At 42.8% G+C, this 22136-nt stretch overlaps 1 protein-coding gene across 22 annotated transcripts in view; it reads left to right on the top strand.

Moving 5' to 3' along the window:
- FBRSL1 (fibrosin like 1) overlaps nt 1–22136 on the top strand; it is a 422126-nt gene that overhangs the window by 249935 nt on the left and 150055 nt on the right. For all 22 annotated transcript variants that reach the window (XM_085238396.1, XM_085238401.1, XM_085238379.1 and 19 more), the window contains one exon: nt 21870–21899. In XM_085238396.1, coding sequence (XP_085094522.1) covers nt 21870–21899 — 30 coding nt within the window. The remainder of the gene's footprint in view (nt 1–21869; nt 21900–22136) is intronic.

Genomic DNA, 22136 nt, shown 5'->3' with positions numbered 1-22136 from the left:
GCTGGAAGGGCTTGTCCTTGTTGAGAACTTCCAGAGAAGAATTTCAAACAGTATCTGGGAGAAAGCTGGGAACTTATGTGAACTTTTGGCTACGCTGAGATCTTCAACACCATTACCAGCAGTTTTTCCTTGTTCGACATTATCTTTAGCTGATCGTTCTTTCCCAGCTTCAGACATTTAAATGCGTTAAATCTTTTTGCTAAGAATCTTTTTTGCAAGGCAGATTAATTCAAAAATTGCCTCAAATTCACAATTCAGGCTTCTGATCTGCCAGCTCGTTCTGTGCAGCTGAGGTGTGTTTGTGTGCGGTCCCCGCAGGCAGGCAGTACGCCCAGTGGTTGTGTTGTCTTCATGTAGCAGTTTATATTCTAGAAGGTGGTATGTTGAGAATTCTGATGCAGAATAGTATTTAAAAGCTTGAGGCCACAGATTAGGGAAGTTTGGGGTTTGAAAGATGATTCTTAGTGACTCACCTGCGGGATTTCTCTTTACTAAATTAACACAGGAAGAAAACATCGAGCAGTTCAGACTGTGAAGACTTCAAATTCCTGCTTCTGCTATGGTGAACTTGATTAGCTGAGGGAAGGAGATTGAGATGATCCCCAAAGCTTTTGTGCTGTGCTTGTTTCTTGTTAGCCTGCTCCGTGGCCCTGTTCTCTGAACACTTGATCTGTGTCTGACTTCCATGTCAGCAGACAGCAACTCGTTTTTGGAGCCTTTGAGAAAGCCTGGGCCAGGTTTTAATGAAGGACTGCTAACTCACAAATAGCCATGTGTCTGAAGCCAGTTACTTGAAAGAAAGTTTTAGATCTTATTAGAAACCATGCCAGAATTAGTGGGATCTCTCTCCCCAGTTAAAGAGTGGCATTTCAGACGGCACAGAGTCTTGATAAAAGTCTTGTGGCTGGGAAAGTTCCCCCAGCGCCTGCTCTCAGGTCGTCAGCACCTGGCTGCAGTTGGACCATTTTCAGAGTGCTGTGCCAACGTGCTGCGTTCCTCAGCATCAGACAAACCACAGAGAATCTTAGTTCCTGCCTCACGGACAAATGGATGCAGTGAGTGGTGTGTCCTCAGGAGGACAGACATTTTAATGGTCAGCTTTTATTGTAAGCTGGGTGAATGATGCTGGAAGACGCTGTTGGCCAGTGAAAATACATTGACAAGGTCAGATGTAGCCTATAAAATTCTGGTTGCTTTTAGATCCAGCTGACAGGCATCCTTTAGACTTGAATATTGCTGTGTAACCTTCCTAAGGACCTCCAGAGCTGAAATATTTGACAGGAAAACTGGAGCTCAACACCAAGGTCTTCTCTGCTCATGAATTTTTCATGTCTTTGTTTGAGAAATGCTAGGCAGTAAAACCCTCTTGTTATCTCTCCTGTAAGGCTCGGTAATTAACATTCACACTGGGGAAAAAAAAAAAGAAACAAAACAAAAAACCTGCCTTGTTTCTATTGAAGCTTAATTGCTTTGTTGATTTTATCTTTTGGGTTTGTGTGTGACTGTGAATTGCCACCACTAGGGCACTTTCTTTTCTTCCTCCCTCTCCATTACAGATCCCATCCCAGTTCTTGTGGAAGTAAGCCAAATGCAGACCATTGGCTGAGTCCTTACATCTTCCCATAAAACAGGATCCCTTAATTAACCCTACACTTAGGTGTATTTTGTTTAGCTGTTGTTTAGCTGCTGATGAGCTATTTTGCCATGATCAGTTTAATTCAACCTATCATCTTACACTTGGCAGCTCAGGCTGGAATGCTCCCACTCAGTGACATCTCCATCCTGCTGTGCTCTTCCATTTGGAGTTTGCATCAAATTGATACCCTGTGTCACAGCTCTGTTAAAATCTTCATATCTGATGTTACAGTAGAACAAATAGTGTGTCAGAATAGGGTAGAATGGATAGGTGCACGCTGGCATATATCCAAATGTGCCTAGATCTCACACTGTTATCCCAATAAAATCGTGTCAGCCTGAATATATATCCTGGGGAACTGTCTAAAGTTTGTCTAAACCTCTTACAATATGGAAAGCATTTCCCTGTCCTTAAAGGGAAATCACCAAATCACCTTTATTGAACATGAGCCCTGCTATATTGCAGGTGTTGGTTTTCTTAGGAAAGGAGATCTCTGGTCGCTGCTGGACCTTTATGTCCATAGGAAGCAAGGAAAAGTATATGATGAATCTGTAGACTTCAGTCCTGAGCTGGTGGGAGCCCTCCCCACTGACTGAGGACCATCATCACCATCCCCTTCCCTAGCTCCGTTCCCCTCACAGGACTTCTGTTTCCCAACATCTCCTGCCTGGTGCAGGAGGCAGGAGGTGCAGCTATGGCTCATGTCAGTGTCCAAAGTGCTTTGGTGATCCTGTTTTAACACACTATGGCCAAATGTGTAACTGGACTGTTTAATGGAACGATATCTCTGTAGGTTGACTTGACTTTTTTGGTACAAAAAGCTATGAATTGTGTACAGAGGACAAATTATTGCACATTGTAAAGTAACACAATGGCAAGAACACATCCATCCTTACGACAGCAGTAGGAATAGGTTAACCACTATTCAGCTCTCTGGCAAACTTTCCTAACCCCTAATTGCTAGCTGCTTTATCAATGAATATCTAACCAATCCCTTTTTTGTTACTTTTCTTTAGTGGAAAGTCCTGAATCTCGTCCTTATTGCTGCTGAAAGGGCAATGAGTATGCTGATTACCTACACACCGGTTGTTCCATCAATTCAGTGTAGGAAAACAATTACAGTTTGGAAAATTTGCAGTTCATTTGCATTAAGAGGAAAAAAAAAACCTTTATTCAAAGATAATTACTGCTTAAGAATTTGCTACAAAAATACCAATGGATTTGTTCTTTTTAAATATTGTTTAATATTCATTCTGTGTTACACCGAGGAGAAGTACGCATACCTATCCGTCAAAGGTAGGACTCGTGAACAATAGCTACTGTTCTACACGGGAAGTGCGAAAAGCCTTCACTGGGATAAGGGTCGTTATCATCATTGGTATTACCATTTTATTCCTCCTTAAATTCTGAAATAGATTGAACTCAGACTTCTTCAACAGTTAAGAACCTGAGGGAGTTTAATTAACCCGTTAAAGAAAACTCCACTGCAGAGTTTAAGACTGATGGGGAAAAATGTAACTTAATGTATTGCGATCGATGAAAGCACAATCCGTGGTACAAAAGCTTCTGAAAGTCCTATTGTTTTTAGCCTCCCCTAGATGCTGAAGAGCATTAAGCCTCTAAAAATTATCATTAATGTACGCCAACTCCCCCAGTCTCATTTTCTAGTGACACCGAGCAGATGTAGTTCACATTTATAACCAGCATGATCTTCGCCATCTGAACACTCATGACTTTATGAAATAAGGCCCTTGAGACATAATGTTTTATTCCCTCGGGGTGCCATGTACCCACCCAGTGACTCAGATGGAAAGCCTGTGCCTGTTACAGCGCCTAAACTTTCTCTCTGTGGTGGCAGCCAGGCTGTCAAAGCGGTGGGCGGCACGGCGTGATTGGCAGCACCGGTTTGAAGGTCGTTTTGCTCAATGTATTCAAAGTGAGACAGATGTGGCTTTTTTTTTTAGTTCTTACTCTGATTAATTGCCTCATTCAATTTCAACTCTATTGCAGTTAAACATTAATTCAGTAGGACTTAATAATGTATTCATTTATGATCTTGCTTGTGCATTAATGACAATGATTTGCTGTTTTTTTAATTATAGGGATCCATGCAATGCGTATTTTACATCCACTTACAGGAAAATGCTATACACTCTTGTTCTTTTATGTCAGATAAATTAAACACTCAAAGAAGTGCTGAAGTACTTTACGAAATATTTCATTCTAAATATTTGCTGCCAAACATGTATTGCTACAGATGCCAGCTTTAAAAACACTTGGAAAAGATTTGTATATACCTAGGGATTGCATCTTTTCATACATCGCGTGAGTAATAGTCCTGCACCTCCGTGAGAGCACACTGCAGAAAATGTGCATCCTGCTTAATAGGAAAGGGCCTTTGTCTCATTTGAGCACTAATTAGAAGGTTTGCTTTGTTTTGGATTTCTTCTCTTTCAGTTTTTCCCAGTAACTCAGGCACTGTAGGCCAGGTGGCTCGGCGTGGTCTCTGTGCCATGGCAGTATGCATCTCCTGTGGGGCCCTGCTCTCCTGTCCCCCACATACTGTGTTTGAAGTCAGCTCACAAAGACTTCGCTAAGCCTGAAGCGCGACTGCATTACATCTGTAGAGGCTTTATGTCTACATGTTTTGTATTACTGGGACTTTGCCTTGGTTTCTTATTCCATAAAGCATAGAGTAGTACAAAACCAATTTTCTTTCTTTAGACCTCCACGTGTACTTCTGCATCTTGATGAAGATCAAAAGTAGGCATTCATGTGTCTGAGGATTTCACTGTGTTGTGCCCACTCTCTCGGTACATTTCATCTTTGCTGTTGTTTGGAACCAGAGGGCAAACAGCCATCACACGCAGGCCGTGCTCCCACAGATAGTTACCCGTGGGAGCAAAGCCTGCCTTCTGTGTGTGACACCAGGCTTGGCTACGTGCTGCTATGCTGGTCTCGATTCAGACGTGGCCAGAGCTGAGGCCACTGGTGTAGCTGGTAGGCCTTAGCTGGTTGCCACACGTTGCATTCATGGCACTCTTGGCTGCACGTATGTCCCTTCCTAGGGTTGTGCTCATACAGCACATGGCTCCTGCTAGAGTAATTACTTAGTGTAGCTTGAAAGGCCTGATCACCTACAGCTAAAATGACACTTTAATGGGGGTTACAGTTTTCTTGCTCAAGTATGCAGTTGCTTTAATTAAGCAGGAAAAGACCAGATCAGTAGCAGGGTCAGTATTTCTGCTGGGCAGCATTCTGTTCTGATCCTGGGCAGTTTGTTGCTCCCATGCAGGTGATGCATTGGAATGTCCATTTTGCTGCAAATGATTTTACATATTCTATTTTCAAATTAAAAAAAAAAAATTAAAAAAACTGATACTGTGAGGCCCATTGTTCATCTCTAGATTTCACTCTTTCCCTTTGCTCTGAAGTCCAGTTTCAAAATTTCCAGTGAAAGCTAGGGAGGAATTTCTTGATGCTACATCATTTATTTTTTTTTTTTTCCCCTTGCAGCCTCAGACTTAGCATTTTGCTCATTCTTGTTACTGTAGAATTACTCTTGGGAAGATAGTTGCTTATGTTTAGATTTTATCTCCTGAGCTGAGATAGTCTGTATCTCATAAGGCCATGGGACAAACCAGTGGCGGAGGCAAACTGGTGTCTTTCAAATAATTACCAGCTGTATCTGTCTCAAATATCTTTGCTGGGGCTTTGAATTCTCCTTCTCTCTCTTTTATACATTTGTTTATCCACTTGAAATGTAAAGCCTTTCCTAGTGTCTCATGGGCTCCTCGCTCTTCGGGCAGTTAGTTTAAACTTGTGCACAGTTTTTTATTTACTGATCTGGATTGCATTGGGGCACCAACCAGCCTAATCCAGAAATTCTAATTAGCACTTCACATCTTCAAAGCATTGTACAAACGTGAACTAATCATACATTAATCATGCTGAATTTTATGTTGGCTTATGTATTCTCTCTTATGTGCTGTGCATTACAACCTGTCACATTATGAGCTGTAGTATTTGAGAGATAAATCCCAGCTCTTCAGCTTTGTGTTCTTTGGAAGAAAGGCGGTTGTCTAAAAATAACTACTTCTCCTTTTCTCCACTGTCCTTAACACTTGGTACTGCCGTTCGAAAAATTATTGTCCTTATTTCTATGGATTGTCCAACGATGATTCCCCCGTTTGATTTCTGCTTATTCTTATTGTCAATTCACTTAACTGTGTTCTGCCATTCTGTAGGTTCTGGAGTTGCTAAATAGCACGTAGTCTTGGTTTAATTTAAAAAAAATGATGTGCAGTGTTTGTGCCACAATTGATTCCTCTTCTTTGCTAAGCTTGTTTAATTAATTTGGAATCTCCCTCTCTCTCCTTGTTGTCTGATTCTAAGTAAAATAGGAAGAAATTGTTAGGATGCCAATAGTGGATCCTGTAAAGAAAGCATTGGCCCTGTGCTCAGGCTGCCTGTCATAAATGCAGCCTGCTTGCTAGCACAGTGATTCCAATTCACATCGTCAGGTGTGACCTAACTGCAGGAGATCTACCAAAAATTAAACCGCAGTAGGTTTCTTTTTAATAGCTGCTCCTTGAGGAAAATAAGCAAATTTAATTGTGAGGAAAATTAGCAAGAGAGTATCTAGTAATGTCTTCTGCTCTCACACTGCAACATTAAGATACAGAGCCCGGTCCTGTGGGATGTGAGCTCCATCATCTCCCACCACCTACGGCTCATTGCAGGAGCTGTGCGCAGAGAATTGCAAGCTTCTGCATGGAGCAGTAGCACAGCTGAGACGTGAGGGGTTTGGAAAATGTTCCAGGAGCCTCTGAAGTTTCTGGGATGCTGAGCATTTTAGGAGCTTGCCATCCATGCTAGCTGTGCTCAGCAGATTATTTCTTATATGAACTTCTATTAACTCTAGCATGATGTAATTTGATTAGACATTACCATGCTAATTACACGTTAACTTTCCATACTTACCATGTACCGTACCTCCCAGAGGAAAATTCTGTATTCAGAAAAAAAAAAAAAAAAGGGTTTACAGTTCATGCAGTGAAAGAGCTTGTATCTGTTGTCGTTTCCATGGAAACACAAGGCAAATAAAAAGCATTACTTTTGGAGCACCCTATATACCTTCCTAATAACCAAAGTCAGTACACTGTGGTGGTGCTGTAGGGGATTGTCAGTCAGCCTTGGTTACTTGTTTGAAACACATTAGAATGATGGTTCCTGCTTAGATTTCATTTCTTTGTCATTTTTTTTTAGAAAGGAAAACTTCTGGGAACAGACTGTGCTCAAAACTTCTGTAAACTAATTGCAGAAAGTATAAAGGCATCTGAGCGCACTGCAGTCACAAATACACTCACATCTTAGAGAAAAGCAAGTTTCTTTGGCATGTGATGGCTTGGCACTGCATCTCTTGGCATTACATACTTTGAATCAGATCAATAACATAAATGAGGAGCTCCACCACACTGTGCATTCATCATGCACATCGTTGTCCTTAGAGATCATCAGATAAGCAAATAAGAAAGTGATTTCTCATTTCTTATTTTCAGTGAGTAATTACTAGTAATGGGGAAGTGTATTACGCATCATTACTCGTTTAGTGTCCTTTATTACAAAAGAAGAAGTGTAGGGGTTTAATGAAAGGTCTTTAGCTAACCAGAAAGTCATAGAAATAGAGAGAACTCACTTAAGCAAGTTTTTAATGAAAAGTGAATATTATTACATATTTTCATCATCAATTCCTAACAGAGTATTTGCAAAACAGGACTGTGTGATGGAAGATGCATCCAGAGTCAGGAAAATTGAGGCACAGAATTAGGTAGAAAATGGTTGAGTTAGAAGATAAAGTCGGTCATTGCTTGCACTCTCATCTTTCATCTGCTTCACTGCTGTCAAAACTTCAGGTGTATGAGGAGCAGAGAAAAAGCAAAAGCTGATTTGAGCATTAATTTTCATAATAAAATAAATAGGAAGTATTTTGCTAACATCTGAGCAGATGATCTGAGGTCCCTCCTGGCTTTGTGCTCCAGTACTGTGATCTCAATTTATTTTTTTTAAAAAGCCTTTCCTGAAAGGTAACTTATCTAAATTGGGCAGGAGTTTTCCAGTGGAACTTCCACAACACTTCAGTGAGCATAGAGCTTCACGTGGGGCACTGCAGTAGTCCCCAGAGCATCAATAACTTCATTTTGTTGGGATTTTGAGGCAGGCGTTAATATTTGGGTTGGGCTTTCATTTTTAATAGATGAGGGAAAAGACTATCTGCCTTTTTCCCTTCTTGATAATGCAAGCTTCTCTTTAGGAACTTCAAACACCCCAATTCTTCAGTTAAAGGCGAATTAAGTTTCCCTGTATTTCAAATTAGCTCTCTGAGGGTGGCATCAGCTCTGTTTCTTTTATGTTTAAGTCTCAGTTCTTTAATCTGTTTCTAATACATTCTGTTCAGCAATTTTGCATTTCTGTTTTAGTGGAAGCAATGCTGATTAATTCCTTCTTATGACATCTGTGGCTGCATCCTAGATTAAACCTACTCTAATACAGAGCCTATCATTAAGTGTTAAATATTCTTGCAAGGCTACTTAAATTAGATTCAACATCAGTGGATCATTTAGTAGAGAGTCGTTAATTCTCCATCTTATGGCAAGGCCACATTCTGGTGATGCTTTTAATCGCAAGATTATTGAGGTATGATTTGAAAGGGATATGCTGCCCATATTTTGCCTGTGGGCAAATTATGAAAGGTCAAGTTGCCAAGGAAACAAAACTAAGATAACATTACTAATTCCTGAGTCCAAGAGTTGTCTTTCCTGATCTAATCATTTGCTCAACATACATGCTTAGAAAGGAAACCAGTTAACAATATCTCTGCTGTTCAGCTCCACAGAAAGTGGCTTTATCACTCTTTGTCTCCTAGATAGTGTTCACAGTGGTGATAAGTACTGAGTACTTTGCTTCTGTATAACCCATGGACAGATTGGCTTGATGGTTTAAGGATACGGTATATTATTCCTAATTTATAGAAGGGAAATAGGGAAGAGAAGGGTAAGGATTTACATACTCAAAGGTAGCTGTAGACTTCAGAAATTACCGTTCCAACCGTCTAATTTACTGCTCTTTAGAGAATGCTGATGTTCATAAAGTGAAGAGCACTTGATAACACACCTTCATTAAGGCACCTCAAGTTTAACACTCAGGATCACAGGGCCTGAATTTTCCTTCTGGTCGTAAGTCAGTGGCAGAGCTCTCCAGTATTGCTGCTTTCCATACTGTCTTGGTCCCTTCCCTTCCCTTTTTCCACATGGGATGCAGTTGTATAGAAGTGGTTCCTGTGCAACAAAACCTGTACCAAGCAGTAGAATGCTGTAATGAGTCCTTTCCTGTCCCTTTCTCCCTTTCATCCATATATGTGTGTGTGTACACTTACAGTGCATGTGTGTCTTTGTGTCCAACTCCCTGTCCTTTCTTTGGAGAACTCACAGAAGAGGAATTCTTTTATTCCCTGTAGCAACAGCATCTGAGACTGTGGCAGATTCTGTCCCTAAATTTCCATTCTGAACTGTGCTGTATCGTAGGGCACTGCATAATGAATACGACCCTGCCAATCAAGACACTCTGTTTTATATCACTTATTACTAAATTGAAAATGGTGTTTTACTACGGCAATAAAGGGCTGGTACAGCATGAGGTACATTTTTATACAACTCTATGAACTTTGTCATTGAAAACATTATAGCCTTGAATTTGAGAGCACAGTGGAAGGCAATATAATTTGATTACCTATATTAATCAAGTAGAGTACAACATATAAAACCAGTAATGCATAAGTCTGACTGGAGCCAGATAACCCTCTTGTGCATCTTAGAAAGATTTATTTTCAGTAATATAATTCATTTGACATGAAAGTATCATAATTGCAGTTGCTAGGAAAGATTTCTTTCTTCTCTTTTTTAGGGAAAAAAAAAAAAGATCATGCTTTCACGAGCAGCTTGTTCTTTTAAAGCTATGCTTACTGAAAATTGGAAACGAAGATTTGTTTTTGTAATTGTGGCAATTTTTCATGAACCAGCTGAGCTAACAAAGTGGCTTGTTTTGAATACTAGTTCTGCTTCAGAAACAAACTTGTGCTAGGTGTGAATTGAACAGAATTTTTTTTTTAAACGGACGTTGGTTAGCATGGGACCTGCCACTCTCAGCGTTGCTGCTCAGAGCTGGGCTTCTCGTTATCTGTGCTTTGCATAACGCTGGGGAGAACCTCCCCACATCCAGCTCCGTGAAAGGCTTTAAAGCATACTTCAGGGCACCTCATCACTCCACAGCCCATGAAAATCCCTCCTTGTAACACATGTGGTGGTGACACACACTATTAGTGATATTACCATGAGTTGCTATTCTGGTGTTTTATTGCTATGCATGGCTGCAAAGCGTGCGTGTGCATTGGTCAGCATCTCTCAGCTGATGCAGCAAGAATCACAGCAGGTTCAGAAAGGGACTTCTGGCTGTGAGAGGAACCGACTGCTTAATACGTAGTCAAGGTATTTTCCATTTATTCAAACAGACTTCGCATTCAGCTGTGTTTACAGTTACCTACTGAAAAATGAAAAGTTTACATAATTGAATGTACCCTCACTCCATGACAAATACACACTGGTTTGTTCCATCTAATTATGAGCAATTTTATCGTTGTGCTAACAGTGCCGGTTACTGATTAAAGGCGATAGAGCTTATACCCAAACAGACAGTGCTTGTAGTCCCATCTCATTATTGGTCCTGCAGCACAGGAAGCTGTTTTCTCCACTCTTACTCTTCAGTCTTCAATTCTTTTTCTCCAATTTCCCCTCCTGTTGAGATGTTTTCCTCTTTCTTTTATTCTCTAATCACTGCAGTCTGGATTAGCTATACAGGGGGCTGTCACTACTGAGGAAAGACTTTTGACATGATGGAGCTTCTACTCCTGTATGACGGCTATCCACACATCTGAGCATCACCACAATAGTTGTAGAAGAAAAATGCACATTAAAAATTCTGTAAAGCGAAGAGAGAAGGGTAGATGTCCTCACCTAAAGCCTGTTGGGAGAGTTTCAGGATAGTTTGGTGAAGAATACTAGCATTGCTGTCCTTGAACGTGTACTTCCAGCCCTTGTCTTGATCTTTGAGGTCACTGCTGGTCAAATCTTCCCAGTCTGAAAGCAGAACAGCAAGGTAACGGGCTCCTTCTTGTAAATCATTGCACTTGCATCAATCATTGACATCTGGAGAGGTGACAAGAACAAATGAGTAACTAGAGGGGTCAGAAGAAAGGAGCAGATGTACTGCTGTAATGGGAAGCCCTTGCAATTTCTCCTGAAATAGCAAATATATATGTTTTTAGATTGCTTAGAGTTTGCTCAGTGTGCTGAAGGACTATTTTCCACATAATGGCATAGGCCTTGAAACTTTAATGTGTAGCTTTGTCCTGGCATAATTCTGTGAAAATGAATAACCCGCCGTGATACTCGCTAACTGGATTAGCTCACATCCTCTGTTACATTCCTTAGACGATACTGGAGACACCCAAATGCACACCCCGAGGCAATGGTTGTCCTCCACTGCCAACAATCACCTACTTCAATATTTTTAGGATCTAGATGGAACAAAAGGAAGAAAAAGACTTAATATGTATTCTTAATGACTCATGCTGGTGATTAGATCTCTGTTATTGTTTGGGAGAGTTTTGTTGTTGTGGGCTTTTTGTTTGTTTGCTTGTTTTAACTCTTTCCTTCTTGGTGAATTCCTTTGTTCCAGGTTAGCTTCCCTCTGGGTCTGTGGGGCATCCATTCCTCAAGAATTATTTTAAAAGCAGTGGTTGAATTTTTCAAGCACATCATCTGAGAACTTCCTTGGAAGAAAAGGTCTTCCATGAATATCTCAAACATTGGGCTGTCTTTTCCCAGATCTGAATATGAATGTTCAATAATCAAAACATTAATGGTAGATATGGTAAGGTTTATATTTTATAGCCGCGTCACAAACGTGGCTATGAGCTAAATAACAATGTAATTAGATAATGCTAATTATTATATTAATTAGCTATGAATACTGCAAACCTTGTCCCCGATGGGGACTTCCTTTCTTTATAGCCAAAGGTGTTACAAAACAAAGCATCTGATTCACACAAACTTTCTATTTCCACTAAATTAAAATGAACAGTGCTTCATTTCATCAGATTAATGCATGTTAAGAACACAGTAGATCCTTTAGATTGCTTTCCAAATCCAAAGTTACTAACCAAGTGGTCAGCAGAAACTAATATCACATATAGCATCATGCGGATGTGTTTCAAGATGTGTAGACCATCAGCTCAGCTTCACCACAGCTGAATTCATATTGACTTCAGCAGAGTCATCCTGCCAGGTCCAGAACAAGTGGTTACAAGACACAGTGGAGATCTTTTTTCATCCCTAAAGGTGTCAGATTCTGTAATGAATCGCCACCTCTGTGATGTCGTCTCAGAAATGTTTAGGAGGCCAGCCTGTATTTGAACGCAAAGATCTGCACAGTATCTTGAGGGAAACTGTAGGGTCATCAGGTGGGTGTCTTCATGCAGAGCCTGGAATGTTCTCTTCTCGCTGCACCACTTGGAGCGCAGGGAGAAGCAGGAAGGAGGAAGGAAGTTGACAGCACGTGAAAAAGAGAAAGTGTGCATGTGTATACGAAATGAAATGTATAAATCAAATACAGTAACCACTCATGTGAATCAGCTGTTAAAAATCACAGCAGGTTTCCTCACCGCAAACCCATCGCCCTCCTTCTGGAGGGTGACTGGTATTAAGCAGGATACTAAGGTATTAAGAAGTGCTGTCCCTGCTGAGTTCCACGCTGAAATTTTCTCTAAGAGCTTCCTGCAGCTAATGGTGGTTCTGCAGTGAGGGAAGACAGCCGTGCATGTTCTCCTCTAAATGAATATGTAAATGAAACTTCCTAACAGAATTCTGTGCCGTGGAGCCAGAGAGCTGAGAATAACTAAATGTTTGCCATTAGAGCAGGGGTACGTTAACAAATCCTCTTCTAGTGGCTGAGTGGCAGAGTACTTTTTTGTGACTCCATAGTGACGTGGACATGGCACAGAAGTGGACTAGATTTGCAGTCCAAATAGAAGGAAAAAACTGATGTTTACAGTAAGTGGGAGATTACTAGACAGATCATTATCGTTAAAGTGGCTTTTGGCTGTATCCATATTAAGTCTTAAACTCCATCATTTTGAAGAAGGTTTACTCCCCGTCCGAACTGCAGCAGCCTCTCGGTGTTGTAAATAATGGCTTTAAGCCACTTTTCTCCTGCTGGGTACGTCCTGTCCAGGTGTCCTTGCATTAAACAAAAGTCAAGTGGCTCTGCACTGTGCGTCACTGTGAATTCTCTTACACCAGAGCAGCCAGGGCAGCAGAGCTGGGTAACTCCAATCCAGCTTATGGTAAAAGGAGGCAGCAAGGCAGGAGGTCTTCTGCAGGCAAATGGGGTTAGTCAGAGCTTACAACTGCAGAATAAGAAAGTAATGGTTGTTTCTCTAGTTTCTTGGTGAAAATCTATATCCAGCACTGAGGCTGTAATGTCTCCTAGCGCGTCTGTCTAATGAAAAGAAAATGAGTGACGGGTTACACAATGCCCAGCCAAGGGGAGAATGAAAGGAACTTGTGAGTGCTTCAGAAGAGGGGCAAACTGCGTCTCTTTTCTCGTCGGAGTCTCCTCCATTTCGTAAATTGGTGAAATGCAGTGTCAGCCATTCAACTCTGCATGCGCTGTCCTTTCAATTACCCAAGCAAGGCTGTGGGATTGCACCACCGGAGCTGTGTGGAAATGAGTTGAGATAGAAATGGGGTGAAAAAGCTTCAGTTCATTATTTGCTTGGTCCTTGCAAAGGCTGGGCTAAATTTTGCCTGTAATTCACATTACCTGTTGGTATAACTGCAGGTATTACAAGTGAAAAAGAGCCACATTGTCCAATCTCTCTCTTGTTGAACATGGACTGAAATTTACCATAGGATTGTATTTGTGGAGCTGTCTGTGAGTTTCCCAAAGCATCCATGCCGGGGTACCAAAATGCTGTAAGTGCGGATATAATGAGTCAGTCACATTCAGTAAATTGACTTCAAGGCAGCTCTATCAACCCACCATTAAATGCTTAAAAAATAGAGAGAGAGATTACACACAGAAAGGGATATATTGTATGAAGATAGATAGATAGTTCTGTTTTTTCTAACAGTATAATAGAACAGATTGATTCTGGAAAAGAAATCATTAAATCATCCAGAAATTATGGAAAATCATTGTGCGGATGTATTAAGGTCTAAAGGAGGAGGTAAAGGCGGCAGAACGGGCAGAAAGGCTCTCAGTTCGTGTGGGCACTGCTGCATAGGTGGCAGAGGATGCTGGCTTTTCTGTTTTTAATCAACATATTTTTATTAAAAAGTCGAGTACCAGCACTCATCTGCCAAGACTCGGGAACAAGGCAGCCTTACAGAAAGGTATTTCTGCCCTTCTCACTTTGGGGGCCACAGGGACAAACAAGAGCAACCTGGCGGCTCTTGGCACCTTCTCAAGATGGCTCTCTCCACCAATGGAGTCGATCCTGGGCCTGGCTTAACGTGGGCAACTCTAAATCTTACTTTGCAGATCTCAGGGAATCATTTGTGATTACCCTTGTTTTTTCCCCAGAATTGGTTTCCTGCATATAGGTGTAATCATAAAGAAACCATTTTCAGCATAGAAGATGCGCTTGTCAAACCACAGCAGTGATTTTCCAGTTGCTGGCTTTTTTAGTTGTGCACCCTTCTAATATTTCTGCTTGAATTCTTTCACGACAGAAGCAAATGAAAATTACACCGTGGTTTTTAGGTCTGTGTTCCCTGATTTTTGCTTGTCATGTCATGAACTTCTTCGAAGCAGTGAAATGGCAGCCCATCTCCCTGAGAGCTCCAGACAGATTTCTAAAGTTGTCTTGTTAACAGCTTGTCAGAAGCCTACATTTCAGTCTCGCCGAGTTTATATCATGCAAAAAAAAAAAAAAAAAAAAAAAAAAAGTTGCTGGAAATTATGATTTTTACAGGTTCTGACATTTTTCTAAAGAACTGAAATGCTCAAGGCTGCTGCCTCCCTTAACAGGCTGTGCTGTTTGGGGTAATATTCTGCGTTGCATCAACTGAACATCAGAGCAACATTCAGCTTCTTCCCTTTAACATGTTCGTTGAATTATTTAAGGTGTTTTGATGTTGGCTAGAATTTGTAACAAAGTCCTCCAGCTTTTATCCTAAAAAATCAAAAAAGGTTGAGATTTTCTCCTTCCCCCCTCCCTCCCCTCCCTCCTTTCCAGCCCTTCCTCCCACCCCCCTCCCTCTTTTAATAGATGCTCGCCCGGATCATCGGGGACTTTCTTTTATGTTGTACAGCATGAAATGACTTAGTCAGGGTCTTCCTGATTAATTTATGAGTGCTAAGGAAAAGGGAAGGGGGGAAAAAACAGTCCTTGAGGGATTGACCCTAAGCTGCAGCAGATCAACTCAATTTTATGGAATGAAAAGAGACTTAAACAGTATTTTTAGCGTGGGTTGGCGGGCCTGCGGAGGCCGGAGGCTGGCTGTGCTGGGCGGGCAGAGGCACCCATCCCTGGGTGGCAGGCAACTCTTCGGAGGCGCCGAGTGCTGCCTGAGCGAAAGCCGTGCCAGATTGCTGGATTAATGCGCTCTGCCTGCAAGGGACAAATGCTCGGGTTTTTTTCCCCCTTCTTTTCCTCCCTCCCCCTTGCTCCCTCCTTCCCTGCGCCGGGCTTGCAGATGACAGCTGTTGGTCACTTAACAAAATGTCCTCTTGATTGCTGCTTCACAACAGGGGCCCCCTCAGACCAAACAGCACACAGCCCGTACAATGCATCACTGCCCCTCAAAATTAGTTATAGTGCTCAGGGCTATTCTCGGCTGCCATAGCTAATACTCTCTTGCTGTTCTTCTCCCTCCCCCTCTGCAGACAAAGGCTCAGCCTATACATCTGTAGTGCTCATAACCTCCCCCTTCCCCCAGCCAAATGCTGAGGAGAGAAAGGGGAAAAAAAAAAAAAAAGGAGAGAGAAAAAGAAAAAAAAAATTGCTGCCCTGAGGCTCAATCTGTTTCTTACAGCTCTACCCCAGCGCTTGGAAGCCTGAGCTGGTCTAGCCATAGGGAGGCCCTGACTCATTTCATCAAACTGTCAGGGAGGCAGTGGAGCTAAGAGGGCTCTGCTGCCTGGGGCAAGTTCAAGTCAACATTCGATTTCCGTCCCCCCCCCGGCCCCCGCCTCGCGCTTGGACACTTTCTGCTCTCTGCATCTCAGCTTCTCCCCGAGCTGCAGCAGCTCACAGCTTCTTGCCAGGAGGAAGGACTTGTGGGACCTTATAAAGGACACAGTGGCAAAATTGCTGCAATAAATCAGTGGCCCTCTGACACTTGGCGGTAGCTTAATGTTTTGGCACTTTCTTTCCTGTGTATGCCTCAAGTCCCATTAGCAGGCTTTTCTGTCAGTCTGGCTCATGATAAAACTCTCTCTTCCTATCATCTTAAGCAAGCCCCTGCAGACATGAATCTGATGCCAGACTTAATAGGAAACAACACCCTCCCCCTGCACACCCGGCCGCGCATCCGTGTGCACTGCTGCTGTGAGCAGCTCTCAGCAGCACAGCAAATGGGACCGGGGGGAAGGGCTCTTCAAAATACACTCAGTTGTACCTCCTCCTTTAAAAGAAGCAATAACAAACCAGGTTTTAGGCCTGATGCTTCCTCGAACCTCGTTATTAAAAGGAAGCTCAGTGACTAAATACAGTTGGAAATAACAGAGAGCAGAAACACGGCCATCCTCTGGGACTGAGTGGGTGTGTAAGCTCTGTGGTTATCTGCACGGTTTGTATATCTCGTGCAACTTTTCAGATGTGTAGTCTAACCTGTCAGCATGCATTGTAATATTATAGATCGTTTACGTAATGTTTTGGGCTCCTCTTCTTTCTGCCTTATGCTTCCCCACGCCATTTTTTTGGCAGATAGCCTGATTAGGATACATGTCCCTCCGGGCTGGAATCTGCTTGTTCACACAGCCAGCTCAGATGTCTATCACCATCTTCATAAGCATGATATAAATAATACCTGTAGGTATGTGCGTTTTTGAGTAAAGAAAAGTGAGCCTTTCTGCAAGCTATTTGGGCAGGAACCTGTAACTTCTGTGTCGTACAGTGCTTGCACAACGGGACCCAGCAGCCTTGGGGCTGCCCAGCCACGGCGCAGATCTTAACACCTCCAGGCTTGGGCTGAGTGGGAGATGCCGCATTTACATGAATAAGGTGAATTCTGCGTCGCTCTCTAAAATGTGGAAGACGTGCCCCATTTCAGATAACACTGTGTTTTTTCTGCACTCGATGACATAACACTGAAGTGTTGCCGATCTTGTTGCAGCCTTGCAAAACTTGGGTTGTTTTCATTTAATCTTAAAACTTTGGTTCCTGGCGTGAGGCAGCTATGTGACAGCCTGGTTTCATGGTAATAAATGGAGGACTCCTATTATGCAAACAAAAACTGAGTGATCTGAAAGTTATAATGTTGAGGGCAAATAAAAAGAGCTGACTGTTATTTTGATGGTTCCTGAACTTACCAGAAAAGAAGATGTGTAATCTCAGTACAAACAAACCGTAATACAGATCTTGCCACTTTCATGGGAAGAGCCCCGTGCCATTGCCCGGTGCCATTGGGGTGTCCCCTGCACAGAGTGCACAGAGCCTCATTGCTCCTCCACAGGGCAGAAGGGGAAGGAGGCAGGGGAAGGCCATTGCATGGGCTTTCTGCTGCACACTGGGCGAGTTCAGCCCAAATTCTGTGTTGTTTCTGCTGAACATTGCGGCAAAGGAGGCTTGTTTCTGACTTGAGTGTGCACTGCAAGGAAACGTTTCCAAAAAGCAGCACAATTAGGGTTTGGCTTTGCAAACATTCTGGTGGCATTGAGAGGCAATTGGCAGAAGGCAGTGAATAACCCTTTTACAAGCCTTTATGAACTCAGCACAATGCCTGTTTACAGTTTCGCTTATAGACCAGGAGTGTTAACAGGCCTTTAGAAAAATCCAGGTAATTGAAGCTTTTGTCTTTCAATGAGCCCCGTAGCTGTCAACAGTTGCCATTCTCCTCATTTTCTTTAACCTTCTGTTTTGACAAGGGCTGCTGTCCCCCCGCAGCTGCCTGGGAGGTGGATGTGTTCCTGGGGGAGCACCGCCAGCCCTGCTGGGCCTCAGCCCTCTGCTCCTGCACCCTGAGCCACTTGACTCTTCAGACGTGCACAAAATCCTCTGGGTCAACCCCAAGTTTCTCTTTTGACTTCATTATTCCCTTACAGTCCCTGCCCGTCCTACTCCAATCCAATGCAAGTCGCTTTTGTTGACCCAGGGAGGGAGGTGGAGGCTGGGGAATAGAGAGTGCAAAGATAAGTCAGGCTGTTGCCACAGAAACTGCACCAGCCCATTGCCATCTGCGGTGCTTTTTACCCCCCCAGGGGGATGGGGTCAATGCGGTTCTGTTTTTCTCAGTGTCCTGGGCAGATCTGGTTTTGCTGTCGCTGTTTTCTCAGTGCGGTGCGTGCTCAGCAGCCCGCAGGTTCCTGTTTCTGTGTGCCGATGTGGGAGCACATTTCTCCAAATTAAAGAGAAGAAAGCCTAAATGAATGGTGAAGCTTGGACTTGTTCACCAAAGCAGGCTGTTTGTTCCCTGTAGGAGCCAGTGGGAGCTAATGTGAGCGGGCAGCCGTGCCCAGGGTTGTGGTCAGTTCCCCACTTTCCAGGACGTTGTACACTGAGCAGAAGTCCAAATCATACAAATACCTGTGCTCATTTTCTCCCCGTTTCCTCTCATCATGTAGACCACCTGTAGCTTTGATTCAGTTAAAGACTTCGTCGTTATGTGCATTAAGATGTGGTATGCTGGTGGTTTGGAAGCTGCACCAGAGGAATCTGTGCGCCTGCTCTGCGAGAGTCGGAGCAGGGAAGTCAGGCTGAGCACACTGCCAGAGGGCGGCTGTTTCAGGGGATGAACGAGAAGTTGTGCAACTTGCTGTCAGAAGGACAGTTTCTAAAGCACACATCGTGCAATCGCAACTGCATGGCTGGGATCTGTGTCAGTGCAGAGCTATACTTGCATCCATGGGCCCCATTGGCTTCTTCAGATGCAGGACTGCAACGCTGTTGATAAAGCTAAGGAAGATGTAAGCTAAAATGAAACAAAATTCTTTGCTTTTTCATTTTAAAAACAATTAATTATGGAGTATTTTCCGATGCTGAATGAGGAAAAATGTGTCCTCAGAGAGCAGATGTTTGCTTCCTTCGTATGTCTGTTTATAAAACTTAGCATGTGGATTTGATGGTTCACTTGCGTTTTACAACTTGCGCTTATCTACATGAGGCAAAGTTGCATATTGGTACTAAGCAAAATTAGGCATCTAAATAAGGCAGTTCTGCACCTTTTAGAAACACAAACCATCTGCAATGGTTTTTTTGTATTCATTATAGATGTAAGGATTTTTCAGGCCAAATCTGTTTTCAACGAGAATCTTCTCTTAAAAGCCAGAAAAAGCCTGTTCTCTTAACGTTGTAATACAGCAGGAAAGGCAGAGACAGATTGTGGTACAAAAAGCCAGAGAGACAACTGAAATCCTACAGCCTGTTGGAATGGTAATGGTTACTGAGTTCCCCCAGATTTTCTACATCTGCTCTCAAATATTTTAAACCTAGATTTATTACTGTTTGTAGTGCTGTTGCATTAGTAACCTGTTTACCCACATTTACGGGCAGTAGCATCCAAGTTCTAATGATAGTTTTGAATGTTTTCTAGACATCGTATTTCTGAATGTATGTGATTTTTTTATTTTTTCATTTTAAGTCACTGTACAAATTAAAATGTGAGTAGATATTGCCTATGCATAAAATTTAAGCAACACGGACTTAGTTATTAATTTCTATTCCATTTTTGCAATAAGAGTAAATCCACTGCAGTATGCTTTAGACCAAAGTCTGCAAGAGTGAATCATCATCGAAATCCGCTGCCTGTCAGTGTGCAGGTGGATTGAGCGCTTTGGGCAGGACACGTGCTGAGGTTCCCTTAGCTGATAGTGGGTTCAGAGCCTAAAATAATACCATGTTTGCGATGCTCACGGCTGTGCTGGCAGCAGGGAATGCACGCAGCCCCCAGCAGCCGCATGCTGCTGGCTGGGCTCAGCGCGGCTGGAGGAGAAAGGCCTCAGGGGTGTGTCAGTAATACAGAGTGCAACCCTGCGACTGCATCTTCCTCCCCACCCCCTCGTTTTTGATGACTGTGTTGCTTTGTCAGCACAAATTAGCACCGTCTTAGCAAACAGAAGCGCAGTCAGTACTGGGGCAGCCTCCGCCCAGCAGGCCTGTCCCAGCACGGCTCAGGGCTGATGGACAGCCCATGTCCTTCCAGGCCTGGCGCTCCTCGGAGCAGGGACCTCTCATTGTGGTTGCACAGCGTGGGTTTGGGTGAGTGGCAAATGGCTGCTGCTGATGATTTATCAGGACTGATTGTACTTCCCTCTGAATGTCTGATCTGCGCAACTGTGTTTCCTATAGTAGTTTTCATAAGGCTCAGTGATGAAAATAAAAATTATGAGAAAGCACAAAGAGCTCACAGGAAAACACGTGCTAAAGATGCAGCTCTCGGACGCTCTTGTCTCTGTGCACAAAGCAGTTGGCCAGGACTTAATGCAGTCTGCAGGCATTTGTGCTGCTGCTCCCAAGAGACTTGGCCTGCAGCCCCACAGAGCAGCACCCTCCCATCCTGCCACTGCATCCCTCTCTGCCTTGGGCTCTTAATGTTCCAGAATGGCTCCATATGAGGTTACAGCTGTGTGCGGTGCTCTAAACAGTTGGATTTCTCTGGAAACTGTGCTGTAGATCAGGAGGGGCGGTGTGAAGCACCGTTTCATTTCAAAAGGAAGAGAGTTCTGCTTAGTCAAGACTGTAGAAAAACAGCTGCTTTAAAGCAAGTGTTTCCTCTGAAGGTAAATGGAAATAAGGAGTAAATTGGAAAGCTGAGCAGTCCTCGTTGCAGAATCTCTGCGGGAGACCCCTCTGCTCTGTCACTGTCCTTCGTGTGCTTTTGTGTTTCAGAGAATTTAAGAGTAAAATGTTCCTCAAGTGTTTGGGGTCAATCATTTCGTGTGCCAAGCACAAGAAAAACAGATTAAATAGTCTCTCAGAAATCTGCGGAAAGCGGAGAATGTCACAGCTGAATTTTCTGCTTTGTGACTTTTGGATAAGAAGACATGACAGCACCAATGGGAGGAGTGAGAATGAGCAAAATGACACAGCGTTCAATTCCCTCTTTTACACTAATGCCACTGAAGCACACGCGTTCCTGTGGCCCATTCCCACAGTGTGGCTGGGCACTGCTCTGTCCTGCTGAACAGTACAGCTGCAGAGTGCCAGGGCTGCAGAAATGCAGCCTGACCTGTAGGAGGAAATGCCCATTGGGCACCAACGCTGCAGAACGCTTTGCTCACTTTGCATAACAGACTACCCGGGGTTCATACATGTTCCCCAATCTTCCCCAGTGCATGTCCTGAAACATTCAATGCTCCACTTCCCTTTCTGCACAGCCGCCTGTGCTGTGCATTTCATTTTCAGAGGCTGAAAGAGATTTTGCTCTAAAACTCTTTATGAGCAAACATTTCCTCCTGGGATCGTCATCTGATTCAAACTAAAAAATGGACCAGAATTTATGATGTCTTGTAATTACTACTCTTGGTACCACTCATTAAATTAGAAATTGATTGCTGGTTTTACAGTTTCCTTGTTAGGTGACAAAGTGCTTATCAAGGTGGAGCAGTGCAGGACCGTTAGGATATATTGTGCAGTTTGGGCTGATTCAAAGGGCCGCTTTCTGTTGTGGGGTTCATGGTACAGTTGTTTTTATAATGCATAGCTGATTGTCTTTTTTGTTTAAAGTTCTCTGTCACCCATTAAAGTATGAGTACACCGTATTTTTGTATAAAAAGAGGGAAACTGGCTTTGGTTTATGCTGGCAATCTAAAAGGCATTACTGCAGACATCAAAAGTGTATGTTTCATTGAACTGAGAACATCATAAACAGCTATCCTAAAGATTTAAGCAGATGATGCAAAAAATCTCTCTACATAAAGGTTTTTCACATTATCTTTTTCTCTCTCTAACCCACAGTGTGACAGCGAGAGTGATGTTGACGATAAGGTAAGACTGAATTTTCTTCTTTCATGTGCTTTACTAGCTTGGAAATTCCCTCACAGTCAAAATAAGAATGAATTTACAAGTAATATTTTTCCTCCGGGCTTCATGTCAGATTTAAAATTGTTTATAATAGAAGGAAGCAAACATTGGATCAGACACTTCATGGTTTTCACTAGTTTACAGAAGAGAAACTCTTGTTAACGGAATAGTGTCTCAATTAGCGTGTGAGCATTCGGTGAG

This window comes from Meleagris gallopavo, chromosome 17 (genome assembly GCF_905368555.1).
Source record: "Meleagris gallopavo chromosome 17, MGAL_WU_HG_1.1, whole genome shotgun sequence".
In the NCBI taxonomy this organism is placed as follows: Eukaryota; Metazoa; Chordata; class Aves; order Galliformes; family Phasianidae; genus Meleagris; species Meleagris gallopavo.
The sequence above is the reverse complement of the archived record's forward strand: the minus strand, read 5'-3'. Positions and strand labels throughout refer to the sequence as shown.